At 35.2% G+C, this 23,432-nt stretch overlaps 1 protein-coding gene across 4 annotated transcripts in view; it reads left to right on the top strand.

The window, feature by feature from the left end:
• Nucleotides 1-23,432, top strand: part of MAGI2 (membrane associated guanylate kinase, WW and PDZ domain containing 2) — a 1,353,147-nt gene that overhangs the window by 372,130 nt on the left and 957,585 nt on the right. For all 4 annotated transcript variants that reach the window (XM_044245895.1, XM_044245894.1, XM_044245897.1 and 1 more), the window contains exon 2: nt 12,200-12,316. In XM_044245895.1, the coding sequence (XP_044101830.1) occupies nt 12,200-12,316 (117 nt within the window). The remainder of the gene's footprint in view (nt 1-12,199; nt 12,317-23,432) is intronic.

Genomic DNA, 23,432 nt, shown 5'->3' with positions numbered 1-23,432 from the left:
TATAGAGGTGATTATTTGACAAAAGAAAGTAAAACTTTCATTCAAATGAGATATGTGCACCACAGCGTTAACTAAATAAAAGCCACTTTTATGACCTACCGAATAGCTCAGAGTATCAGTCCAAAAAAGAAACCTATAATAATGAGAAATCCCTCTTTTATGACCGGAAGCATTTCTGAATTTCTGTAAATCATACTGACTATGTATTGTTGCATTCATTTATTTGGAACATTTATTAATACTACAAAATCACTTAAGTCACCACTTGAGCAGGAATGTAATTCAACTCATATTTATTGAGTACAAATCAATTGTGCTAGGGTTTAAAGATCAAAAATTGCACTAGCCAGGAAAATGAAGTTTGTTGCAAATGAAGAATAGCAACATTTATTCCTACTATCCTCTGATTTTCATAATATAATGGTGATGCTCTGTGATTAATGTAAGTGGGCAGCATAACTGTTTCTTGGGCCTAGCCACAAAAAGTACTTACCTTCAGCTCCTTTTAATGCAACCAACCCTTTAATAATACCCCAAAATGTGAAATCAGGCAGCATATATGTATTTCCCCTAGTATCAGATATTTTTTCTCCTCTGCTGTCATTTCTTTCCTAAAGCAGTAAACACTAATTTCCTATGAAACTTACAGCCTCTACATTTTTTTCTTGATTTCAAAATATATTTTTAGGTAAATAGTCACATAATATTTTCATAAAAAATTATTAAGAATAAGTAATAGTACTTTGGTAAAAATGAAAGTTTACTTCAAAGAGATATTTTCAGTAGGTTTTTATTGCAAACAATTCAAGGCATGAGCTGGGGTTGCTTAAGATGGCAACCTCTAAATATCTTTTTATCAGTTAAAAAATCATGCACAATTTTACAAGTAATCAGGGGATGGAAAGCAATCAAGAATGCCTTTGGTGAATTGTATGTTCTTTCTTTTTTCCTATTGCTGGCTCAGTGTTCCCTATAATTCTACAGGCAATACGGCCCCAGATGTCTAAAAATGAATTTTTAGGAAATTTTAATAGATAGCCTTCAGGTATGGATAATTGAATTTACTAATCTATAGCACTATGCCAGGAAGGTATATAAATATCCCCTAAAAATCTAGTTGGAGGAAGTAATTTTATAATTCAGTAAAAGTCCATTATAATATAACTCATTTTCAGGGCCTTTGACTCTACTTCTTGCTTGATTCATACACTTCTGTTTCAGCTACTGGAGGGAGGCACCGTGATGTTGGCCATTTGGTAACAGGTATGGTTTTCTCTCCCATCTTCCACTGCTTGAGAGTTTTGTTTCCTCCCACTTCCCTTTCCACTGATATGATTTCCTCAGATATCATTTGGGTGTAGTCTCTCAAACCCATCTCCTGCTTCTCATTTCTCTCCTGAGTCAAATCAGGGCCTTGATTTTCAGTGGTGAAAGTAGTAACAACCTTGGGGCACAAGAATGATAACAAAATCTTCCCTCTATGTCCTTCCTTACTCTGCCTCCATCATCAGAGTCCCCAGGGGCTATTTTCTTACTTCTTATCGTCCACCCACTTCTGCTTCCCTAACATGCATCTATGCATGCTTGCACACTGATGCGCGCCCTATTCCTCAAATGACATATTTAACCGAGTTACGTGAGTTTAGATCCTTATGCAGTCTGAAAATACTTTCCAGGCTCTGTAACCATCAATTTTCCACTATTATCCACTGACCTTGTCTTTCCTACAGGGTCTATACTATGTTTATAATGTACACTATGTATGCGATCCTTAAGTATTACACACGGGAGGGGGATGGGTAGACAAAATGGCTAGGGGCTTGCAAATTTTTGTGGGGAAAGGCATTTCAGATCTGTTTTTCATAATTTTATGAGTAATAAAGATTTGTGGGGTTTTTTTGGACAGGGAGAGGGATGGAGGGAGAGAATCTTAAGCAGGCTCCACACCCAGCATGGAGCCTGATAAGGGACTCAATCTCAGAACCCTGAGATCATGACCTGAGCCGTTATCATTTTTAAGAATGCCCAGGATATTTCATAATGATTTTGTGTTTGTTTCTAAAATAGGAAATTGGGGAAGAGATTACAGCCCATTTTATAATGAAATCAGTTCAAATAGATAGATGATGGTAACACGAATGAAGGCTAGCAAGACCTCAGAATAAACTGCGGCCTGAGCAACTCTGAAGAAAAAGAGTTTGGGGTGAGCAGGGCTGTGAGGAAATACATCAGCAGGATGCTCACAGTCCCATAAGCATTTATACAATATGCAATTGTCCTCCCAGCAGGCTCCTCCCTCCTCTACCTATTCCTAAGCCATCGTTGCCCTGAGGAATCTTTAAGGATATCAGTAAGAATCCCCACCAGGGTCTTGGAGCTGAGTATTCCATTTGAATTCTCCTTGAAAGATGTGTTTTGAATTTTTATAACCTGTCAGCCTAACTTGGAACTATAACTCTTATCCTCCTGCCCCCACCTCCCAGGAAGCATTGTTATATATGGCAATTGTAACAATTATGTGTTTCCAATATATCATGAATAATGTATGATTTCAGGTGCCTAATTAATTTAAAAGACTTATAGATGGGCCAAAGACATAATTATAATAGGCTATATTATTTCTACGGGGAAAAAAAATCCTGCTTTCCAAATAAACTTTTGGAACACATTCCTCATTATTCGAAGTCAGCCTGTAGCAATTCAAATCATGTGCCTAGAATTCTTATAACTTCATTAGTCCTGGCCCATCATGACACAGCCTATAGAGGATATATTAGTCTGTTCTTTGGAACCCGGTTTGTCAGGGAATTTCTTTGTATTGTCACAGTAAAATGGGCTCATAAATAAAGCTGTGAATTTTTTTTTTTAAGTCAGTTTCGGCAGTGTGGTCCATGTCATGGCACTTTCCACATGAAGACATTTGGAGTAAACCATCAATTCGCCCAGGTCATCTGGGAGTTTTAAGTTGCAGCAGGTTAGCAAAAAATTAAGTGAGATGACTGACCTTGTACTATAGTTCTGAAAACATGAGGCAATGTCATATGTTTACAGATCTATTCCTGATAATATTCATCAATTTTACTCACAATATCACTTCTTTAAAAATAGAATTTTTCACTTGACTTGAGGATAATAGCTTGCTAATATAAAATGAAATTAGGTTGGACATTCATTGTTTGAGTATCATTCACATGTTCGCTTTCAATAAGTAAGCAATTTGTTGTATGTTTTTAAAAATTAATGTGGGTAGGAGCACCTAGGTGGCTCAGTTGTTAAGCATCTGCCTTCAGCTCAGGTCATGATCCAGGGGTCCTGGGATCAATCCCTGCATCAGGCTTCCTGCTAGCATGAAGCCTGCTTCTCCCTCTCTAATTCCACCTGCTTGTGCTCCCTCTCTTGCTGTGTCTCTCTCTGTCAAATAAATAAATAACATCTTTAAAAAGATTAATGTGGGTAAATGCTTGGATTTTCCAAGAAAAAGAATTGTGATATTTTTATCTTTACATTTAAAAAAAATTTATGCTTAAATTTGGACAAATAGTTAAAAAGGCAATAAACCAAGACCCCAAGTGAAGAAAGAATTTCCTGGTGAATTATGCAGATATTTTGGACAATAGTTTCTTTCCTCGGCCTTAGTAATTTTACATAGAAACCTTTGAATGTTGTTGCACTTTATAAACCTTTAATTAAAAATTTCAAATCCATTCTTAACTATCCTAATAGATTGTGTTTTTTTCACTTTAAACTTATAGTGATATAATCTCTGATTTAAAAAAAAATAGATTGAATTCAGGTCAGATTACTTTTTGGCCATATGTTCTTTTATCTCATGTTGTGTTTAATTTGTTGTGACATCCTGCTTTTTATAAAGAATATCTAATGTTTAAGAGTTAGGTGAGCCAAAGAAATTAATAGAAAATACCCTATTCCTGCACTGAATTAGCCACCTTGAAATATTGTAGAAAGTTTAGATACACATGAGTTTGGTTTCGACTATGTGCCTGTACTTTACATTTCTTGATTGTAAAATTTGGGGTAATGCTTGTACAGCACTTAACACAATGCCAGACATGTACCAAATATTCACTTCTTCTTCTCTATGGGAACCTATAATCATAACTACAAGAACAACTCCAACATTTACTTTGAGGCCAAGGCTAACAATGAAAAATGAAACTCAATATTAATATCCCATCTGTGCAGTAGTAGGGGGAAGGAAATGATAAAAAGCCATTTTCAATAGAGCTAGAGAATATTATAAACCACTTACATTTATCTCTGTCATTTTCTCTGAAACAGCAATTATTCTCTCTAGTTTTGAATCTCCTAATGATGTGCAACTGCTTAATATATTTTGTTGACTCTTTTATTATTACATTTCTTATACAAAATATGTAATGCTACTAAAAGTTTGAAGAAAACACACAAGGATATTAAGGCATGATAAAAAGGATTGACTGTACTCTCTAGTATTATGAGTAAAATATGGAAGGGATACAAATTTTCATATACCTAAATGTTTCTAGCTATGAAAAAACAATTAACCAGATTAATTCATCTACAGTGAGTTACCATGGGCCTTCTATGTGTGCTCCTATTTAAAATAGACAAAGGAGAATTATTGGGGGAAGAACAGTTTTACTGGGTCACAATTTATAGAATGGCCAGGATAGATCAAATGCACCCAGTGATTTGGTGCAGTTCTCTAGCTGCCTGAAAATGAGATGGGCCTCTAGATCATCAGAAACCAAAGATACAATTTTCCACCTAAAAAGGGGTTGGAGCCTGCTCAGGTAGACTGGATTAGATATGTCTGTCACCTGTTTTGTGGCTGTGGATCTTCACAAAATCAATCAACTTTCTTGTGATTTATTTCTCCATTTTTGAGGTAAGCCAAGCAGAAACTATTTTTAGAAAAGGAACATAGCAACATAGCCTTATAATCATTTCCTACTGTTTATTCCCTGACTTCCCCACCACCCAATAAAGTGAGATAAAATAAATTTGTAATTAGTCACAGGCATAGCTTAATAGATACGGATAAAACTATTTCATCTTCCAGTTTCCTATAGACAGCTTTCTGTCTACTACTTAGACAGAAATTTTATTTTACTGCTTATTTGACAAAGACAGTGTATGAAATCAATTGCCTGTTGATATTCTTACCTTTCTGGACAATTCAGAAAATTAAAAAACAGTATCCTAGGGAGATTATCCATGGCTTTATTTCTTATAGACTAGGGATAACTTGTGGTCTGAGGTTATAAATACCTAATGAAATTAATGTGATTATCTGATTACCAAAAAAAAATCCCCAAACATTTTATATGGAAGCATAGAATTGAAATCTAGTGGTGACCTTATTTGGTTCTACACATACTGTTATGGACTGAATCTTGGTCTCCTCCAAAACTCACATGTTGAAATTCTAACCTCTAATGTGATAGTATTTGGAAGGGGGACCTTTGAGAAGTAGTTAGGTTATAAAGGTGGAGCTCTCATTAATGAGTTAAGTAACTTTACAAGAAACGTTAGAGAGATGAGTTCTCTATCAGCCATGTGAGGACACAAGGAGAAGATGGTCACTTGCAGATCAGAAAGAGTACCCTCACCAGGTACCCAAAATGCCAGCTTCTTGATCTTGGACTTAGCATCCAGAATTGTAAAAAATAAATTGTAAAAATAAATTGTAGGTTATAAAGGTGGAGCTCTCATTAATGAGTTAAGTAACTTTACAAGAAACGTTAGAGAGATGAGTTCTCTATCAGCCATGTGAGGATACAAGGAGAAGATGGTCACTTGCAGATCAGAAAGAGTACCCTCACCAGGTACCCAAAATGCCAGCTTCTTGATCTTGGACTTAGCACCCAGAATTGCTTAAGCCACTCAGTTAAATGGTATTCTGTTCAAGAAGCCCAAAATGACAAGATACCCACCTTTTACAGTGAGAAAAATGAGACCCAGAAATGAAAGGCCACTCAGTGAATTAAGTGTTGGAGTGGAAATTGAAACTCAGATTCCTAATCTGCAGTCTGGCATTCTTTCCACTACAGTCTTCGTGATTTATTTATTCAGCAAACATTATGGGCCTCCTGTTTTCAGAAGACATTACTTTAGAGACTAAAGTGAGGAGAGGAGAGAAGATATAAAATGACTAGGGAGTTCCCTGTCCTGGGAAGCTTATAGTTTAATATACTACATAGAGTAGACACACTTTTCATTGTTTGGCATGTTAGAATGTGCAGAATGCTTAGGGAATGTGGCCACGATATAGAACTTCAGAGGAAGTGAAGGCCAAAAGATCACAAGGAAAGCCAAGGGAAAGATAATTTTAAGCTGAAGGATGGATATGATTTCAACTGGGAATATCAAACGAAAGGCATTCTTATCTACAAAGTTTCTCCAGTTGCAAACAACAACAGGGAAATGAACAAAGCTGGTTAGAAAAAAGAGCAGCTTTATGTGTCCAGGAGGCAAATATGATGGGTAGATTGTTCAGGGTGCCGCTTTCAGGATGAATGCACTTGCATTCACATTCTTGGGTCACTCCACTGATAAAGGCCAACTCTTGGAAGAGAAACTTTGATTGGCTACACAAGAGCAAGGCAGATTGACCAAGAGTCTAATCATTTTTATAGAGAATGAGAGAAATACAGCCACTCAAAAAAAAGAAAGAAAGGAAGAAATCAAAGTGCTGTTACCAAAAGAAAGTAGTTCAACATAAAGTACAAAGATGATTACAAAATATAAAGCAGAAAGAAAGACAAAAATCAAATGCTCACTCCTGCTGGAGTGTGAATGGAAAAAAGAAAACATAAAAAACAAAACACTGAGGTAAAGAGAAGAAAAGACAACTCAGGTCAACAGAATGTTAGAGTAGCCTGATTGGCTGAAGCATAGGATGAATAGATGACATTGGATGAGGCTGACTTTGACTTGAGGGCCATCTTCATCTTCCTCTTCTATGTACCCTGCACCATCCCAACCAGTAAATTGCTCTTCTCAACTTACAAGGAGCAAGCGGATTGCTGAAGCACTTGATTCAAGGGAAGGGAAAGTTTGAGCTAATAGCCATCCCCACTAATGAGGGATGGGACTACACTTGTTAGGTAGTTGCAATCAGATTCCAGGCACAAACATTGGAAAGCCTGGTGTATTTCTCCCTCAACCTTAGAAAAGCAACTGGCTTTAGCTACAAGGCTTAGGATTGACAATTTGTCTTCAGAAATATACCAAGGAGTTTCTTTCCACCTGAGCCAAGTAGTCTCTTCTACCATAGCTTCCTCAAACTGGGTGTTCAAGTAGTAAAGGAGATAAAGTGGTTGTATTGGGGGCATTTCTGAAAACTGTAGAAACCATAGAGATGCAGACCATTTCCCAATAGTAACATTTGGAGTTTTTTCCCACAAAATCCATGGAAGTTGCTTCTCTGATGATTCTCCCAGTCCTCCTCCCATCTTCGCTCTGAACCCCATGTTGGGTAATTTGTGAGAGCTTTGCTTTCTTCATTTGTAATATGAAGAGTTTGAATCAAGTTCTGTCTTAAGAGTTCTTAAGTTATCCTTCGATGCCAGGTTCAAAAACTTGTTTGGGGTCATGTTGAGAAAGGACTTGACTACTTTGGACTCAGAATTTTGGTCTTCAGGCTATAGATTATGAAAGTTAAGTACATGATCTTTAGAAGCAGAATCATTGGCTTCAAATCCTTCCCAGATCTCTCATGGACAGATATGTTATTTGAGAAAGTATTATATCTTTTAAATATTTTATTTTATAAAATAAGTGGCTAAAAATTCACAGCTAAGTGAAATAGCTCATAATTTTTTAAGGTATAATAGTAAGAGCCCACTGGGGTTTTTAAGGGTAGAGTACAGTGGCTAAGGCATTGGCAGTGGCAGGTGCTCTGCTTGATGGAATGATTGGGTTGGCATCTGATAAGCCAACAAATCTAGGTATCACTAACAAGTGACAAAACAGAAATGCCGCAGACAGAAAATAACAACACAACCAAAAATTATAACTATGGAAAATAATGTGGTGGATTATTCAGTTATTTTAATAGTAGATAATATTTACTGAACACTTCACCATGTGGAATTGTTTAAAATGTTAACTTAAATACCTGAAATCAGGTAGTCTTGAGACCCAGGAGCTATTTTTCAGCTCAGTCTTGGCCCCACTGCCTGTTGCTTAATTCTTCTCTAATTTAGATTGCTAATTAAGGAATGTGACTTTAAGTGTGTTTGCGTGTGAGTCTGTATATACATACTCTATAAATATATATGTATATAAAACAGTTATATATATATATAAAATAGTTATATATAAAACATATCGACTGGGATCATGTAGAGTTGCAGGTAACAGAAAACCATAATAGTTTCAGAAAATAAATATATACTTTTTCTCATATAACAAGAAATCTTGTTATGTAGTTTCTGATATTATTTTAGGTGCTCATCGAAACTGTCAGGGACATAGGTTGTTTCTAACCTCTACTCCAATCTCCTAAGCGTGTTGGATTTTTCCCTTGTGCAAGTCACTTTATGGTCAGAATGTGACTACTCCATGTCAGATATCTAGTGTAGTTCAGTGAATAAGAAATGGCCTTCTTCTGTGTGAGGTCTTAATGGAAGACTGAAAGGGCAGGTAAGAAGGTGAGGAACTAGATCTTAGAACTATTTCAGATCACTGTGATCCATATCCTAGAGCTGAGCATGTTTGGGCCTGAAACTAAGCCAGGCTTCTTAATAAAAAAAAAAAAAAAAAAAAAAAAAAGGATAGTGGAAAGAATGCTGGTAGGCAAGTAACAGAATTCACCATAACAAGGATAAATAAAATTGCCTTACTTGAAAGATGCTATGATACATTATGAAGAAAAGTAAAGTATTTGTGAAATATGAGTCAAGAGAATAATTGTAATCATTTCCAAAATAATTGTAATCATTTATGTCTTTCATTTTAATTAATGGAAGACATTTTTAAATAATTCTCAGAAACTTCAGCAGATAATTCCATGCTGGGGGTGGGGAGTAGTCACTGAATGAATAGACAGCCTTTTCTTATTGTTTCCTTAAGTAGGCCAAATTTTGAGAGGGCTAATGTAGTATTTTTGTAGTTAAAAAAATAATGGTTTCAACTAATAATCCATTTTCAGGGACAAGAATCACCCTGGATGACAAAATGTGAGCTTATCCATGTTACATTAGGGGAGTGATTCTAGCTTACTTTAGTGGACAGACTACATCTGTTCTTCTACAGTTAGCATTTTCTCGGGCTGCCAGAAAGCATCTCATCACTTGGCATGTCCCACATATCAGAGAGGAAAAGAGAAGAAAGCTGGAGTGCAGTTGCTGAAGGACCTGTATACTTAGAGCCTTGCAGAAATGACAGCAGGGAACAGACAGGCATGATGGTTGCTGTATGGCTGTAATGAATTAGCAGCAAGGGTTGACATGATCTGTTGACTGGAAAAGACCAACGGAGAGAAACAGAATTTCAGGATTTCTAATTGTTAACTACTTCAGAGAGATGTCAGGAGGTCCACGCTACATGGAAATGCAGGATGTTTGGAAGTATAAATAATAGGTAATTGTTGATAAGTGTGATATTAGTTTTAAGTGACTTTCCTATCTGACTGCTCTCCTTTGACTAAGGAAATTGTTTTGAATTTGGAAAATTATATGTGCATGCATTCTGGATATAGTATTTATGTGCATTCAATAAGCATTATATTTTACTTTGATGTCATTTATTTTCTGCTGTCATATCATATTGGATAGAAGAAAAATAGTTTCTGATTATTTGTTCAAATATATGAGAAACAGTGTTTGGAGAGTAAGAATTGTGATAGTCAATTCAGTTAAAAGTACTATTTCTTGGGCGCCGGAGTGGCTCAGTTGGTTGGGCAACTGCCTTTGGCTCAGGTCATGATCCCGGACTTCCAGGATCGAGTCCCGCATCAGGCTCCCAGCTCCTTGGGGAGTCTGCTTCTCCCCCTGACCTTCTCCTCTCTCACTCATTCTCCCTCAAATAAATAAATAAAATCTTAAAAAAAAAAAAAGTACTATTTCTTATGGCATCTTACTGAGACTCTGCCAACAGGTTAGGAGACAACTGAAACAATGGAGTCAGAAATTTCAAAAATGTGTCAATATGTAGTTTGCAAATATATTTACTGTTTGTGTAAGAGATTGTTTGTGTTGCATATATGCACACCCACAGAATGCTATTTTTACATGGTCATGGTGGTGCAAATACATGGATGAATTATAATTTTGGGATTCAAAAGGACTTGAAGAGACTGTGATTTATATGATTATTACAGATTTCGTAGTCTAGTCTATAATTTTTTGTGTTGGCTCAGTTTCTTAATATGATTGAAAAGATAAAAGGTAACTATTTCAGGGATTTTTATTGATATTTTTGTAGGTATTTCGATTTCTTTTAAGTATAAGAATAAAAATAAGAATAAGAAATTATCTTCATAATTTAATATAAATGGGCATCTTTGTGGCTCAGTAGGTTAAGGATCCAATTCTTTTTTTTTTTTTAAGATTTTATTTATTTATTTGACAGAGATCACAATCACAAGTAGGCAGAGAGGCAGGCAGATAGAGGGAGGGGGAAGCAGGCTCCCTGCCGAGCAGAGAGCTCGATGTGGGGCTTGACCCCAGGACCCTGGGATCATGACCTGAGCCAAAGGCAGAGGCCTTAACCCACTGATCCACCCAGGCACCCCAGGATCCAATTCTTAATATCAGCTCACGTTTTGATCTCAGGGTCATGAATTCAAGTGTTGCATTGGTCTATATGCTGGATGTGGAACCTACTTAAATTAAAAAAATAAAATAATAACTTAGAATAATTACCTTTAGGTATGAAATTAGTCATTGATAGATGCTCAATGTAAGTTTTCTCACCTATAGCGCAGTTTATATTTCATTAAAGTATAATGGCAAGTAGGCCTAAAATTATTTCTGTAATAATAACATTAATAATAATAAAAAACAACTATAATAATAAAAAATAAAAGATAATAAAAAATTTTAAATTTTAAACTTAAAAAATTTAAATAATAAAAAACAAGTGTAATAATAAAAAATAATAATAAATAATAAAAAATAATTTTTTAGATAAAAAAATCTAAATTTTTCCAAACTTTGTCCCAAGTTAAAAATATCTGCACATAGAAAATTATTTTGATTTTTTATATAAAGGGAGAAAGTATTAATATTTGTATAAGGTTTTTTTCTTTTAGCTTTTCATATGATCCCACTTATTTAAAAATACATAGTGACTTTGAATAACTTAAAAATCTTCTCAAACCTTGAATACATACTAAGTGAAATAAGCCAGTCACTAAAGGGCGAGTATTATATGATTCCACTTATATGATATACCTACAGTAGTCAAATTCATAGAGACAGAAAGTAGAATGATGCCTGCCAGAGCCTGGGGGGAAAGGGACAATAGATCTGGGCGGGGGGGTGTTCTTTTTCAGCCATGCAGTGAGACATTTCATTATTATTTCAGGAGTAACACATATCTTTTGCCATAATATAGACTTCATTCTAAATGAAAAAGTTTAAAGAATGTATTGTAGAACACTGACAATTATTATCTCAGTAAATGTTTTTATTATCAAGGAGATAAATTTTTTTTTAAAGATTTTATTTATGTATTTATTTATTTATTTATTTATTTGTCAGAGAGAGAGAGAAAGAATGCAACAAGCAGGCAGAGTGGCAGGCAGAGGCGGAGAGGGAAGCAGCCTCCCTGCTGAGCAAAGAGCCCGATGCCGTACTCGATACCAGGATGCTGGGATCATAATCTGAGCCGAAGGCAGCAGCTTAACCAACTGAGCCACCCAGGCGTCCCAAGAAACCCAGTGGGTTCATGAGGGGCACCTAGGTGGTGCAGTTGGTTGAGCACTCAAATCTTGGTCTTGGCTTAGTTGATAATTGCAGGTGGAGGGATTGAGCCCCAGCCTCGGGCTCTGTGCTCAGCATGGAGGCTGCGTAAGACTTTCTCTCCCTCTGTCCTTCCCCCTCCACCACCATGTTCTTTCTTTCTCTCACTCTCTTTCAAATAAGTAAATAAATCTTTAAATGGGTTCATGACTATATTTCTGACAGAATCAAATTCCATACTTAAAATATTTTCCAACATCCTTCATTAAGAAACTTTATCATTCTAGGAGGAATTGTTGATAAGGATCTTCGTCACTACCTCAACTTACGATTTCAGAAGGGTTCTGTGGACCACGAACTGCAGCAAATCATCCGTGACAACCTCTACCTCCGCACGGTGCCATGTGAGTACAACAGGCGATGTTGTCTTCCTATGTTAAAAAATAGATAACCAGTTATATATCCATTAATTTTCTTTAAGAAAGTTAAATTGCATTGATTTTTTTATGATGGACTTTTGGGACAAAATTGATTTGACATATGGATTTTTTTTGAGGTATAGAATTTTTAAATGAAAAAAACTTATAGCTACCATTGTGTGGTTTATGGTGATGTTGTAGCCAGAAGAGACTTGTGATTTTCTAGCTACAAAACTTTATCTTACTTCTTACCTAAGTATTGAGAAATATTAATTCTAGACCAGGATGCTGATGATTTAGAATGAATCATGATTGCAGTAGAACACCATGCTGGGAGACAGGAGAATGCAAATTAAGGCTATTAGCTGAAACAGAGATTTTATAAATGGAATCTACACACTAACTCCCAACCTCATCTCTGGTTTGCAGCAGGGAAACCTCACAAGTGAAAAGAAATGCATGGAAAAGTAAAGCTAAATGTTCTATAATTTTTAGAAAGTGATAACATTGAGTATTGAGTACAAATTTCTTATATGCAACCTATAGAAGTCCACAAAACAACAATCCTTGATTATGAGCAGTTGATCCTTCAAAAGAGAGGACTTGGTCAAATGATAAAATTCATGTATCAACATTTTAGTACTTGTTTCATGTTATTTAATAATCTTCTGTTAACTTTAGGACAGTTCAAGGACTTTCCAAATCAGATCCTAGATCCTAAGGAGAGATCAAAATCCATTTCCTTCATGTTCCATGACCCCCAGTGATTTTACAATCTCCAGAAACTCTGTGGGTGTTGAGTGTATCCCTTTTGTTTTAGTTCTTCTTTGAATTTTATTAAACTCAAAGTTATTGGCTCGAGAATGTTGATATTAAAGAAAGAAAAATTCGGCTAGCATAAATAAACAAAAAAAGGTGTGTATATATTTGCAGGGAGAGGATATTGAACTACAAGGACTATGTAAAAGCTATGGATCATGGATGATTATACTATGTTATGTATATATATGTACATATATACATATTATATATATTATGTATATATATATATATATATATATATATGTTAAAAACACAGAGAGAAGTAAAATGGAAAGTCAGCTCCCTGCCCTTTTCACCTATGCACATCTCAGGAGGGGTACACTTTTGTCATTTGTTAACACATCATGTTCATCAAAATAAAAATGTCAGGGCCCCACTATCATGTATTCTTAAATGAGAATGCTTACTGACTGACATCTTGTCAGTCCAAATGCTACCTCTGTCCGTTTGTGTTAGTGAAGTGAATAGACTGTTGGGCTCTTGCTTTAAAGTTAGAAGTTGAGAAAAGTGCATTCTTAAACTTGTAAGTTTGACATTAGAGTGATGGCCAGAAGAAGATGGATTAAAGTAAGTGACTGAACTATTTATAAGGTAACGGGTGGACGCATTTCAAAGCTGTGATGTTGTCAGTGCAGCCATGTGCATTTATCTTTTGTGACATGAAAGAAAGGAGATCTGAAATACTGAATAAAGAATGCAGGCACTTTATTATGTTTAAAAGCTGAGGGAAATAGATAAGAGCCTGACATTCAGGAATAACTTGTAGTCCTTGCTAAGGCGATGACATAAATAAGAAGTCTTAATTAAATATGAAGATAATAGGAGTAAATTTTGCATTAGTTAATTAACTTCTTAAATAAGTCATCTCTCTTTAGAGTACCAAAGAAATACTACGAAGGAAAAATAAATATAAGGGTAAAATAACTAGGCTTATATGAGTAAACATAAAGAGTTTTGTGATATGATTTCAGTACAAGGTCATAAATTCAATTAGAAGTCCTTGAATAGCTCCTATAAAGTAGATGATTAAAAATTCAATGAATCTAAATATTAAAATCAAACAATTATTCTTTGGATTTGTAGCCACCACTCCTAATAGCCAATTCCAGTAATACTACTCATTAAGAGTACTCTTAACTTTGCATAAAAGTGAAGAAACATCTAAGATAGAAATAAGTCTGATTTATACGATCTTACAATCACTTTTATACTGATAAATTGTACTTGGATAATCTACAATATTCACTCAGTATATCTTTTAATAAAATGTTCAGACATGTTCAGAGTATGCAGCAAAAATGTGTCAGTCCTGTGAAAAATCATGGCTTTATTTAGAAACTCATATGTATGTCCAGCCTATCTATTGACCTTGAGTATGGAGTAACATTTGTTACCTATTTTCTTTGGTCAGAAAATTCTCATTGGTTTTCATGAACCCAGCACCATGAAAGGAAAAGGTATTATTCAAGTGCACGTTATTGCTCTTATAAATGCATACATTAAAATGTATGCCTCTTGTGTAATCTATTAATGGCATTCGGAATCGGTGCTGGATAACTCCATGAAAAAAAATGTAGACAACTTGTAACTATGTGAGGATGGCTTAGCTGTTTTTACAAGGCAAGGCTCAACTATGTAATTCTGAGAACTACCACGTTATTCCACCACCAATAACTATGTCTGAGAGGAAAGGAACAGTCTTGGAGCCAGATTTCCTTGGTGTCTAGTGAATAAGAGAGGGTTCTGGGGTGAGAGCTCCAGGGACACCCTCGCCTCACACACCCCTGTACACTCAGCCAAATTCAGTTGTGGCCAGCTTGGCTCCTATACCCCTTTCCAAAAGGAATCTGGGTTTGGCTGCTGATGGATTTCCAAGCTGAGTGGGAGAGGGAGGTGGTCATCTCAGATCTCTACTGGGCCTTAACTATAGATAATATGAAATTCCATCAGTCTGTTCCCTGCCCCATAAACAGTTGACTGCATTTAGTCTTTTCTTTTTGTTTCCCCAGAATCTTATCTCGGGGCCTAATTCTTCAAAGATACATTTTTTTGAAGCCGTGTCTGTAGTCATGGAAGGCAGGACTTGGTCACAGAAATAGGATGGTTGGGCATGTGGCGACATGAGCATCCACACACCTGCATATGCACACAGAGGCTTCCGTTAGATCAGTTCTTTGTTCTTTCGAATTAAATTAGGGAGAAAAGATCCTTAGGAACTAACTCTTGATATTTTTGCTAAAACATAAGCCAATCATATGATTTATATCCATTGAAGTCCTCAATTTGGACCTAAATATGTGCCTTTTAATTGCTAGTTGTATGATTTATTGGGACTGGGAGGGGGTGGTAAAAGTCTTAAAGTGTCCTAAAGTGAAAGTTGATTTTTTTAAAAATACATACTGTAAATGAATTTTCTACTCTTAGATTTCAGACTATATAGGATTTTTATATAATAGAACTTCAGGAGATAATGATGAGACATTACTGTTAAAATAATCTAGAATGTGATAAAGACTAACTAGGAAAAGTATACAGATAAAGAACTCAGAAGAGTTCAGAACCTCCATCAAATAGGATTTTCAATTACCTTTATAGTACACAAAAGACAATTTCAGAAACACTAAATTAGCAGCAACTATTGAGAAATTAGACAAAATTATTTCACTGTAACATGTTAAGTATACAAAGTTAAGGCAACATATGTTGTTCTTTGGATAATATAGATTCAAAAGTATATAAAATAATTTAATGGAATTAATACATAAAAATATTGGATTAATTTTCAAGTGTTTAAAAAGTAAAAACAGAGTGTTTTGGTTTGAATATTCTACTGAGCTTAAAGGTTGCATTTAGTTAACTCGTAAATCTAACCAACCACAGTTAAATTGGCTGTGCTTCTTAACTACGAGAAAAAAATAACCACTTTCATTTACTGATGAAATTCTGGACTTTTCTATCCTTAATATTTATTAAAGACACAAATTAATTTTCAAGGCAGATATGAACGTGATATAAATTTTAGATGCTTTTTCCCATTATACTAGATGCCATGAAGAACTTCAATGACCAATTTTAAAAGTTTCAAAATGAAATGGAAGGTAGTTAAAATTAAACTTCTCTCCCAAGTTCATACTTTATCATTTGGTGAGATGGTTTTATTGGGAAATATTTTAAATTTATTGGAAGCCAAAAGAAATACCAGTGTATACCAAGTAAAAGACAAAAATCAATAAAACCAAAGGTCTAAAACTATTCCATAAAATGTGATAAAATGAAAAACATAGATTTAAGATATGAAAGAAATTGCATTTATGGAAGAGCTGATTGAGGTGTAACTCACAATGATGTTTCTACATATTTAAGCACTTAAAGTTAGTATAAACTATGTCATATTAAAAAAGAAGCAATATCAAGAATAAAATTATTTTAAAATTTCCGTTATCTTAAATTATCTTTCATAGAGAAGCAGATAGAAGCAGGGTCTTTAAGAGTTACGGGAACTGCTTCCTTTTAAGAAGAGCAGTTACCAACATGCTGAAAGGTGTAGATATGCAAGGGGTCAACATCCCATTCCCATAGTTGTATAGGACAATGATCAGAGAGGACTAATGGAGAGAAGCTGTTGAAAACATATTTATTTAAAAGTCTGAATTTTTTTTAAAGTTTTAAAGTAGAGCAAAATTTTCTAGTGTACTGCATAGAGGAAAAGAATTTTAATTCTTAAGACACATCAGTACTTTTAAAGCATATAAAAAATATTTGTTAATATTCAACAAGGCAATATGTTTTTGTGGGCATGAGTGAATCTTTCCAGTTCCTTGTAATTTTCATCATGAAAGTATAGTTCTAAGCATGTAGTAAGGAAAGAGAGTGGTATCAACCTATGGGTTAAACTACCTTATATATATATGAATATATATTCTTCCAATGATGTGAAATTCTGTGAGTTGAAGGTGATCAAGAATGTAATTAACTATTCATGATTTCTTTAAGCAGTATAGGTTCATGTGCTGGGATGGTAGGTTGAATTATAGGTAGACATGCAGGCATAGAACTGGAGATACCAGATCCAACTGAATTTTAAACCAACATACAGCAACAGATGTATATTATATGTCTGCTTCAACCTTAGCCTTATTACTTCAAATAAGAATCATTGATTTAGAAGCTCCTTTTAAAGCTGCTTTTAGAATATGAATCGTGTTCTTCTGCAATTATTTCTGAATCAAATTGCCAGATTTTTGTTCTTTGAAAATGAATTATATTTTTTTAAATAGCCTAATTGTATTTGTTGCTAAATGTTTAGAATAGGGTTATTAGAGAATAAGTATGATTATTAGCATTGTGGAACAAAGTAGAAGGAAATCTGTAAACAAATGAAACTAAATTTCTTGAGAGTTTTACATACCTCCCTGGAAAACTAGCTCAAAAGAAAAATTTCAAAAGCTTCTGAGCAGTAGCAAATACTTGAAAGGCTTCTTTCTCTTCATTTACTCATTCAGATGTTTGCCTGAGTGGTACGTGTTTAAAAATATGTTATTACTTTATATAGAAAACTGTATTAAGTTTACTCTTTGCCCCTTATCACTGAGAATAGTAAGGTCTAGTTTTCCATCATATACATGACAGTACAATACATTTTCCTTTTTCTTTTTCCTAATGAGCAAAATGAATGCATCTTTCCTGGTCAGATTAATGTTCATTGGGTTGGTTGACAGAGCACTCTACAGGAGAGAAATGGCTCAAAAAGTTGCATAAATGGAAAGTCAAAAACCATTAGAAGGGATTGTATTGATTTATCTATTTGACACCACCAGACACTAGTTTTTGAATAAAGGAACACATCTGGCTCAAAAAAAAAAAAAACAAAACAATAAACACCAAGTGTGAACAACCTCACTAATCTTCCAAACCATATAAAATTCCCTTTGCCCTGATTTGATCAACTTTTTTGTGTATGGCTGTGACCAATCTCTCTTTTGGTTTGTATTTCTTTCTTTCCTTTTTATAAGAAGAAACCTGGGTTTGTGGACCATGCATGGGATAGGCAGATGGTATGAATACTCTCGGGCTCCAATGGCTCCAGCATGTGGCCTAGAGAAGAATCAGAGGGGAGTGCTTAAAACCTCTTCTCAACCTCCAGAAAAGCCGGTAATCATAGTCAGTGGAAAATAGCTCATCTTTCATGGAGCCCAGAATCTGCTCTCTGTAGACATCGAAATTATAACCCAGTTGTATATAAAGAGGTCAACATATCTCATTGTATGCCACTGCACTTCTTGAGTAAAAAGAATTAAGACTCTGTCAGATTTAGATCTACTCAGTTTCCAAAGTTGTTGACTAGGACATAGGCTGTTGGATGATTATGTAGCTGAAGGAAAGCAGTGGGCAGATGGCCAGCATACTGCTGTTCTTATGGGACTTTAAGGCTGTAAATTTGTAGGACAACACTCAATTTCTGATTCAAATATCTGTCCAAAAGAACAAAAAGGAATACTAATTGTGGTTACTGATATTCTAATATCTAGTGCATGAGTCAGTTATTTACACTTTGTAGTTTAGCATTGCTAGAGCTTGATGAGTAACAGTAACCCTTGGCTTTACTTATTTGGCGACATGGCACTGTGGAAAGAACACTCGTCGAAGAATTAAGAGCAATTGATTCTGGACTAGACTGCCACCAACTAACTATAGGACCTTGGCAAAAGCCTTACTTTGTGAACTAAGGGGAGGGAGGGAAGGGAATGAAAGAAATAACTCTATAATGGTTCTTTCCACTAAAATGCTATAGTTTCTTTTTCTGTTGGCTTTTTTTTTCTTTATATTATCGCTATTCAAATCAGTTCATCAAATTGGCTTAAATTATTCTGGGTATGGAATGCCCTTGATATTCAGCAGGTGTAAACAGCTTATGGAAACTGAAGATATATCAAATACAGCAGACACTTAAGGGAAAAATAAAGAGTTGGGTTTAAATTAAGTGCAGTTCAGGATAAAACCAGCCATGCGTGTACTTTCAGATTTTTCTATGAATGTCAAGTTAAGGATGCCATCATAAGTCTGATGTTCCTTGAAATCTGCCTTCACTATTCATGAGACTCTGAAATATGGTACAGTTTTAGTAGGTGGATGGGAAAATAAACATAATGAGAAATACAAAGCTTTTAAAATTGCTCTCCTCCTTTGGAATGTGTAATAAGTTGAGATGTGACATAAAGACTTCTGAAGCATGAGGTATATTTTTGTGAAAATGTGATTGTAATTTTTACAATAAGATGTTTAACATGAAGTATGGGATCTTCTAATGTTGAACCTTAATAAATGTCACTTAGACAAGTGAATGGTGCTGGGTCGACGCCCAAATAGATCTAGCTAACTGGAGGCTAACTCAGTGCTCAGGGCAATCTTTACAGCATAGTTGAGAAATTCAGGAGATTCAGTAGAGTCTTTCGCTCATGGTAATTAGAAGGTAGAAGTGAGGCAGGATTGATAATTGATTCAATTAAAAAGTACCCACACAGCCTGCCTTTAGTAGGCAAGTCAGATGTTTAGAATAGGATCAATCTCCAGTTAGTTTCCCAGTTCCTATTCTAAGCTTTCTTACTTAAAAGCTAGGTTTCAAGAATATTGCTATTTATGCAAACAAAATCAGCAAGTATCTGCACAAGCTCTGTTGGAATGAAGATAGAATTTTATCTACTGCTCAACACAACCCAGTTGTATGCATAAATGGTAACTCCTTAACTTGTCCTCCAAAGAAAACACTGAAATGGGGAGCTAATGCCAAGCTCTGTCCTCTCTCACTTTTGGTAGGAATTCTGAATCCTTTTCTGTTCGTTTTAATTGTTTGACACTGATGAAAAACCATGCAGATCAATAAAGGACCTAAGTATTTGTAGGAAAGCTGAGACTTCATGTCCTAAATCTTGTTCATCTTAGCATTCCCAATGGGGGAATTGTTGGTGAGTGCCCATGAAAAGTCCTACGTAATGGACCTCACAAACATCAACCAGAACAGTTCTTAAATTGCAGCCACCATTTACAGAGTACTTCCTAGGTGCAAATGTTTTTCATACATTTTCTAATTGAATCCTCACAATATCCCTCGAAGCTGTTATCCCCACTTTTGAAAATATATGTAGAAACTGAGGCTCTAATGTTAAGTAACAGGTCAGACACTTGTACTAACTCAGTGGAGGGACAGAGATTCCATCCCAGGTGGATTTGGCTCCCAGCACACTCTCTACATGAGAAGATGTCTCTAGTAGAAGTACTGGGGAGTCACAAGCACCATAAGGGTGCATTCAAAGAGGTTCACAGATGTTCCTAGGATAGAAAAAAGAGGAAAAGTAAAGAACAACACGGTATCTAGTGAGCATAAATTGAGTTCTATCAATAGAAAAGACATTTTTTTTGCCAAGCAGATATAAACAAATTCCCACAATTTTATATATATATATATATATATGGATATATATATCCATATATATATATGGATAATTATTAGGAAAGTTTTCAAGTTAAGGTCCATAGACTGGCTAGTGTCAAGTCAGTTCATCCTGCCATGAGGCTGACATGAGGTACTTGATTATCAAGTACAAAATTGTCTTTTTTTTTTTTTAGAATGTCATCACCAGAAATATTAGAATATTTAAACAGGCAAGGGGATAAAAAATTAATTGATAAATTTATTATTCTAATAATTAAACCATTAGCCTTATTATAAGAAGAGAGATAAAATAGGCAAATGACTCTACATTATCTACAAGCTTCCTTCATTTCTAAACTTTGCCTATAAATACTTGCTTAACCTCAGCTCCACCAGAACTTCTACCAGCATTTCGTACTCTGAATTCTAATCTAAATCCAAAATTCTAACTACGTCAAGCTCTATAAACAGATATTTACCAAAGTTCCCAGTTCCTCACCTTGACATTTTATAAAAGTATTTCCTTTGGAAACCACTGCAAGGGCAGTGGATGGAGTTGGGAGGGTGGGTAGTGAATTAACATTTACCAAACATATAAGAACTATAATGATGCCTTTGTTTTTTGCAATCCTATGGGAAATATGGTGGTTCCCAATTTCCAGATGAAGAATTTTAGCCAATTTCCAGTTTCCAGATGAAAAATTTTAGCCTTAGAGAAGAATCCCTCCCCACAGCACAGCTGCTAAATAGGTGACAAGGAATTCAAGTGTATAGATATGTCTGATGCCAAGACGCATTTATCAGATGTACCATGTTCCATCCTTAGTCACTTGATTTCCTCTGCAGTTCTGAACAAATTTTGGTACGCCCCAGAACATAGGAGACCGCTTTGATGTATATCTGTATTTTTTACCTAATGTTTCCATAAAAGCAGAAAAAATCATGAAAATTGGTAGTAAATTATATAAGACTTCTAAATCACACATTTATTCCCGAAACTGCTGTGCAAGAGCCCCACTGTTATCAGTCCTACCAAGGCTCCAGAAAGACCCAGGACAGTCGCTGATTGATATTATTCAACATTATTCAAAAAATGGCATGCCCTCCTTTGTCTATTCCTATCTGGAAGTAACCAAAACAGAAACAACTGTGTTATTTGCTTTAGAATTCGTAACATTTTAATGGGGGAAAAGATGGGCCTTTTCTTGCCATCTCAGTGTAACTGGTGCTCCATGGACTCAGCCCAGTCCAGTGACAGCTTTTCAGTTCCCAAACCCTCCAACTAGCTCTCTGAGTATAGTTCCACGGTAACACAAGTTGGCACAATTTGTCTGATCCCTTCACCGAGAACACATGGAATTGAGAGGTCCACATATGCTCACAGAGCCTCCTTGACTTCTGGGAAATTGCTCCAATTCTGACTAAAGGGACCTAGATTAAAATGCACAGTGGAATCTAATATCCGTGGAGCAACTTAAATCATTAAGGAGCCAGTGAGTGGGCAGCTTCTGTCACACTTTCATCTCTTCTTACTGTTTTTGGTGTCAAAGGATTTGGTGGTGGTGGTTGTTGCTGTTTTTCTATTCCCTAAAGCAAAACAGTATGTAATGTGTCACTCAGGGTTTGGCAGGAAATAGAGCCATGCAAGGAAGAAGAGATTTAGGAAATTAGCTGTTAAGAAAATTGCGGTTAAAATTAGAGAAGGGGGTGGCAAAATAGATCCTCAGGAACAATACTCAAAAAAATATAGAACTTCTCTACCAGGGTAACTGCTACCTCTGAGGCCCGCAGCTATGATTTATGAAGACAGAATTGAGAAATTGCTGCCACTGTGGCTGGAATCACAACAGCTCCGTCTTAACACTTAAGAATCTGGAGAATGGACATGTCAATCTTCCTACAGAAAACGTTGTATCTCCAAGATCTTTTGGTATGAAAGAAAAAGAATCACCTTTTCCCAACTTTCCTTTCCATGGTAACCCACAAGGCATATAGTATCAATGTCTTAAATTTATTACTTTTAAAAGGCCATTCTAAGTTTTAAATTCCTTTTTGATGAATCTATAGTCAAATACTAACAATATAAATGATTATTATGAAAATTAGTGAAAAGATTTACAGTACATTTTTAAAGTAAGGTTTATTACTTTTCTATTTATGCTCGAGCTCCTAATAATTGATTAACAGTATGCTGATTATATAAAAGCTACCAGACATATCTGTTTTTTGGAAAACCAAGATACTTGGGCATTATCAGTATATTCTGTAATTGTTCTACTCTATTTATAGCATGAGACATTTTAAACGTGTGTAAGTCTTTGTTCATTTTTTATTCACAACTTTATATTATTAAAAATATGAATATGACACTAACAAAATTTAGTTCATAATTATATTTCTCACATGAAAAAGCAATTGACAAAAATTACTTTCAGAACATAATTTAAACTTGGAGCAAGAAAAAGAATCTTAATTAAAAGTGAGGAGTTGAATATATTATTTGAAGCACTACAGAAAATTAATTATATTTTGAAAGAAGATGCTTTCTGCACTAAGTAGCACAACATCTGTGATCAGAGGTCAGCATTGGAAGCTTTTTGTCAGACCCAACATCATTTCTTTACCTCAGAGTTCACTAAGGAATCTCAGTAGAATGAAATACATAAAAAAATGCACATATAAGAAAAACGTAAGTACAATTTGGAGAACTTGTATCTAAGCCAGTATATTGACCCTACCATGAGTTTTAGGAAAAATATATCTGGTTCCCATATACAAATATAAAAAACTAATTTTAGTTATTCTGTAGGTTAAATGTTATTTTCCTTCTGACTATGCTATATTCATAAA

Source organism: Neovison vison, chromosome 4 (genome assembly GCF_020171115.1).
Source record: "Neovison vison isolate M4711 chromosome 4, ASM_NN_V1, whole genome shotgun sequence".
NCBI classification, from domain to species: Eukaryota; Metazoa; Chordata; class Mammalia; order Carnivora; family Mustelidae; genus Neogale; species Neogale vison.
The sequence above is the reverse complement of the archived record's forward strand: the minus strand, read 5'-3'. Positions and strand labels throughout refer to the sequence as shown.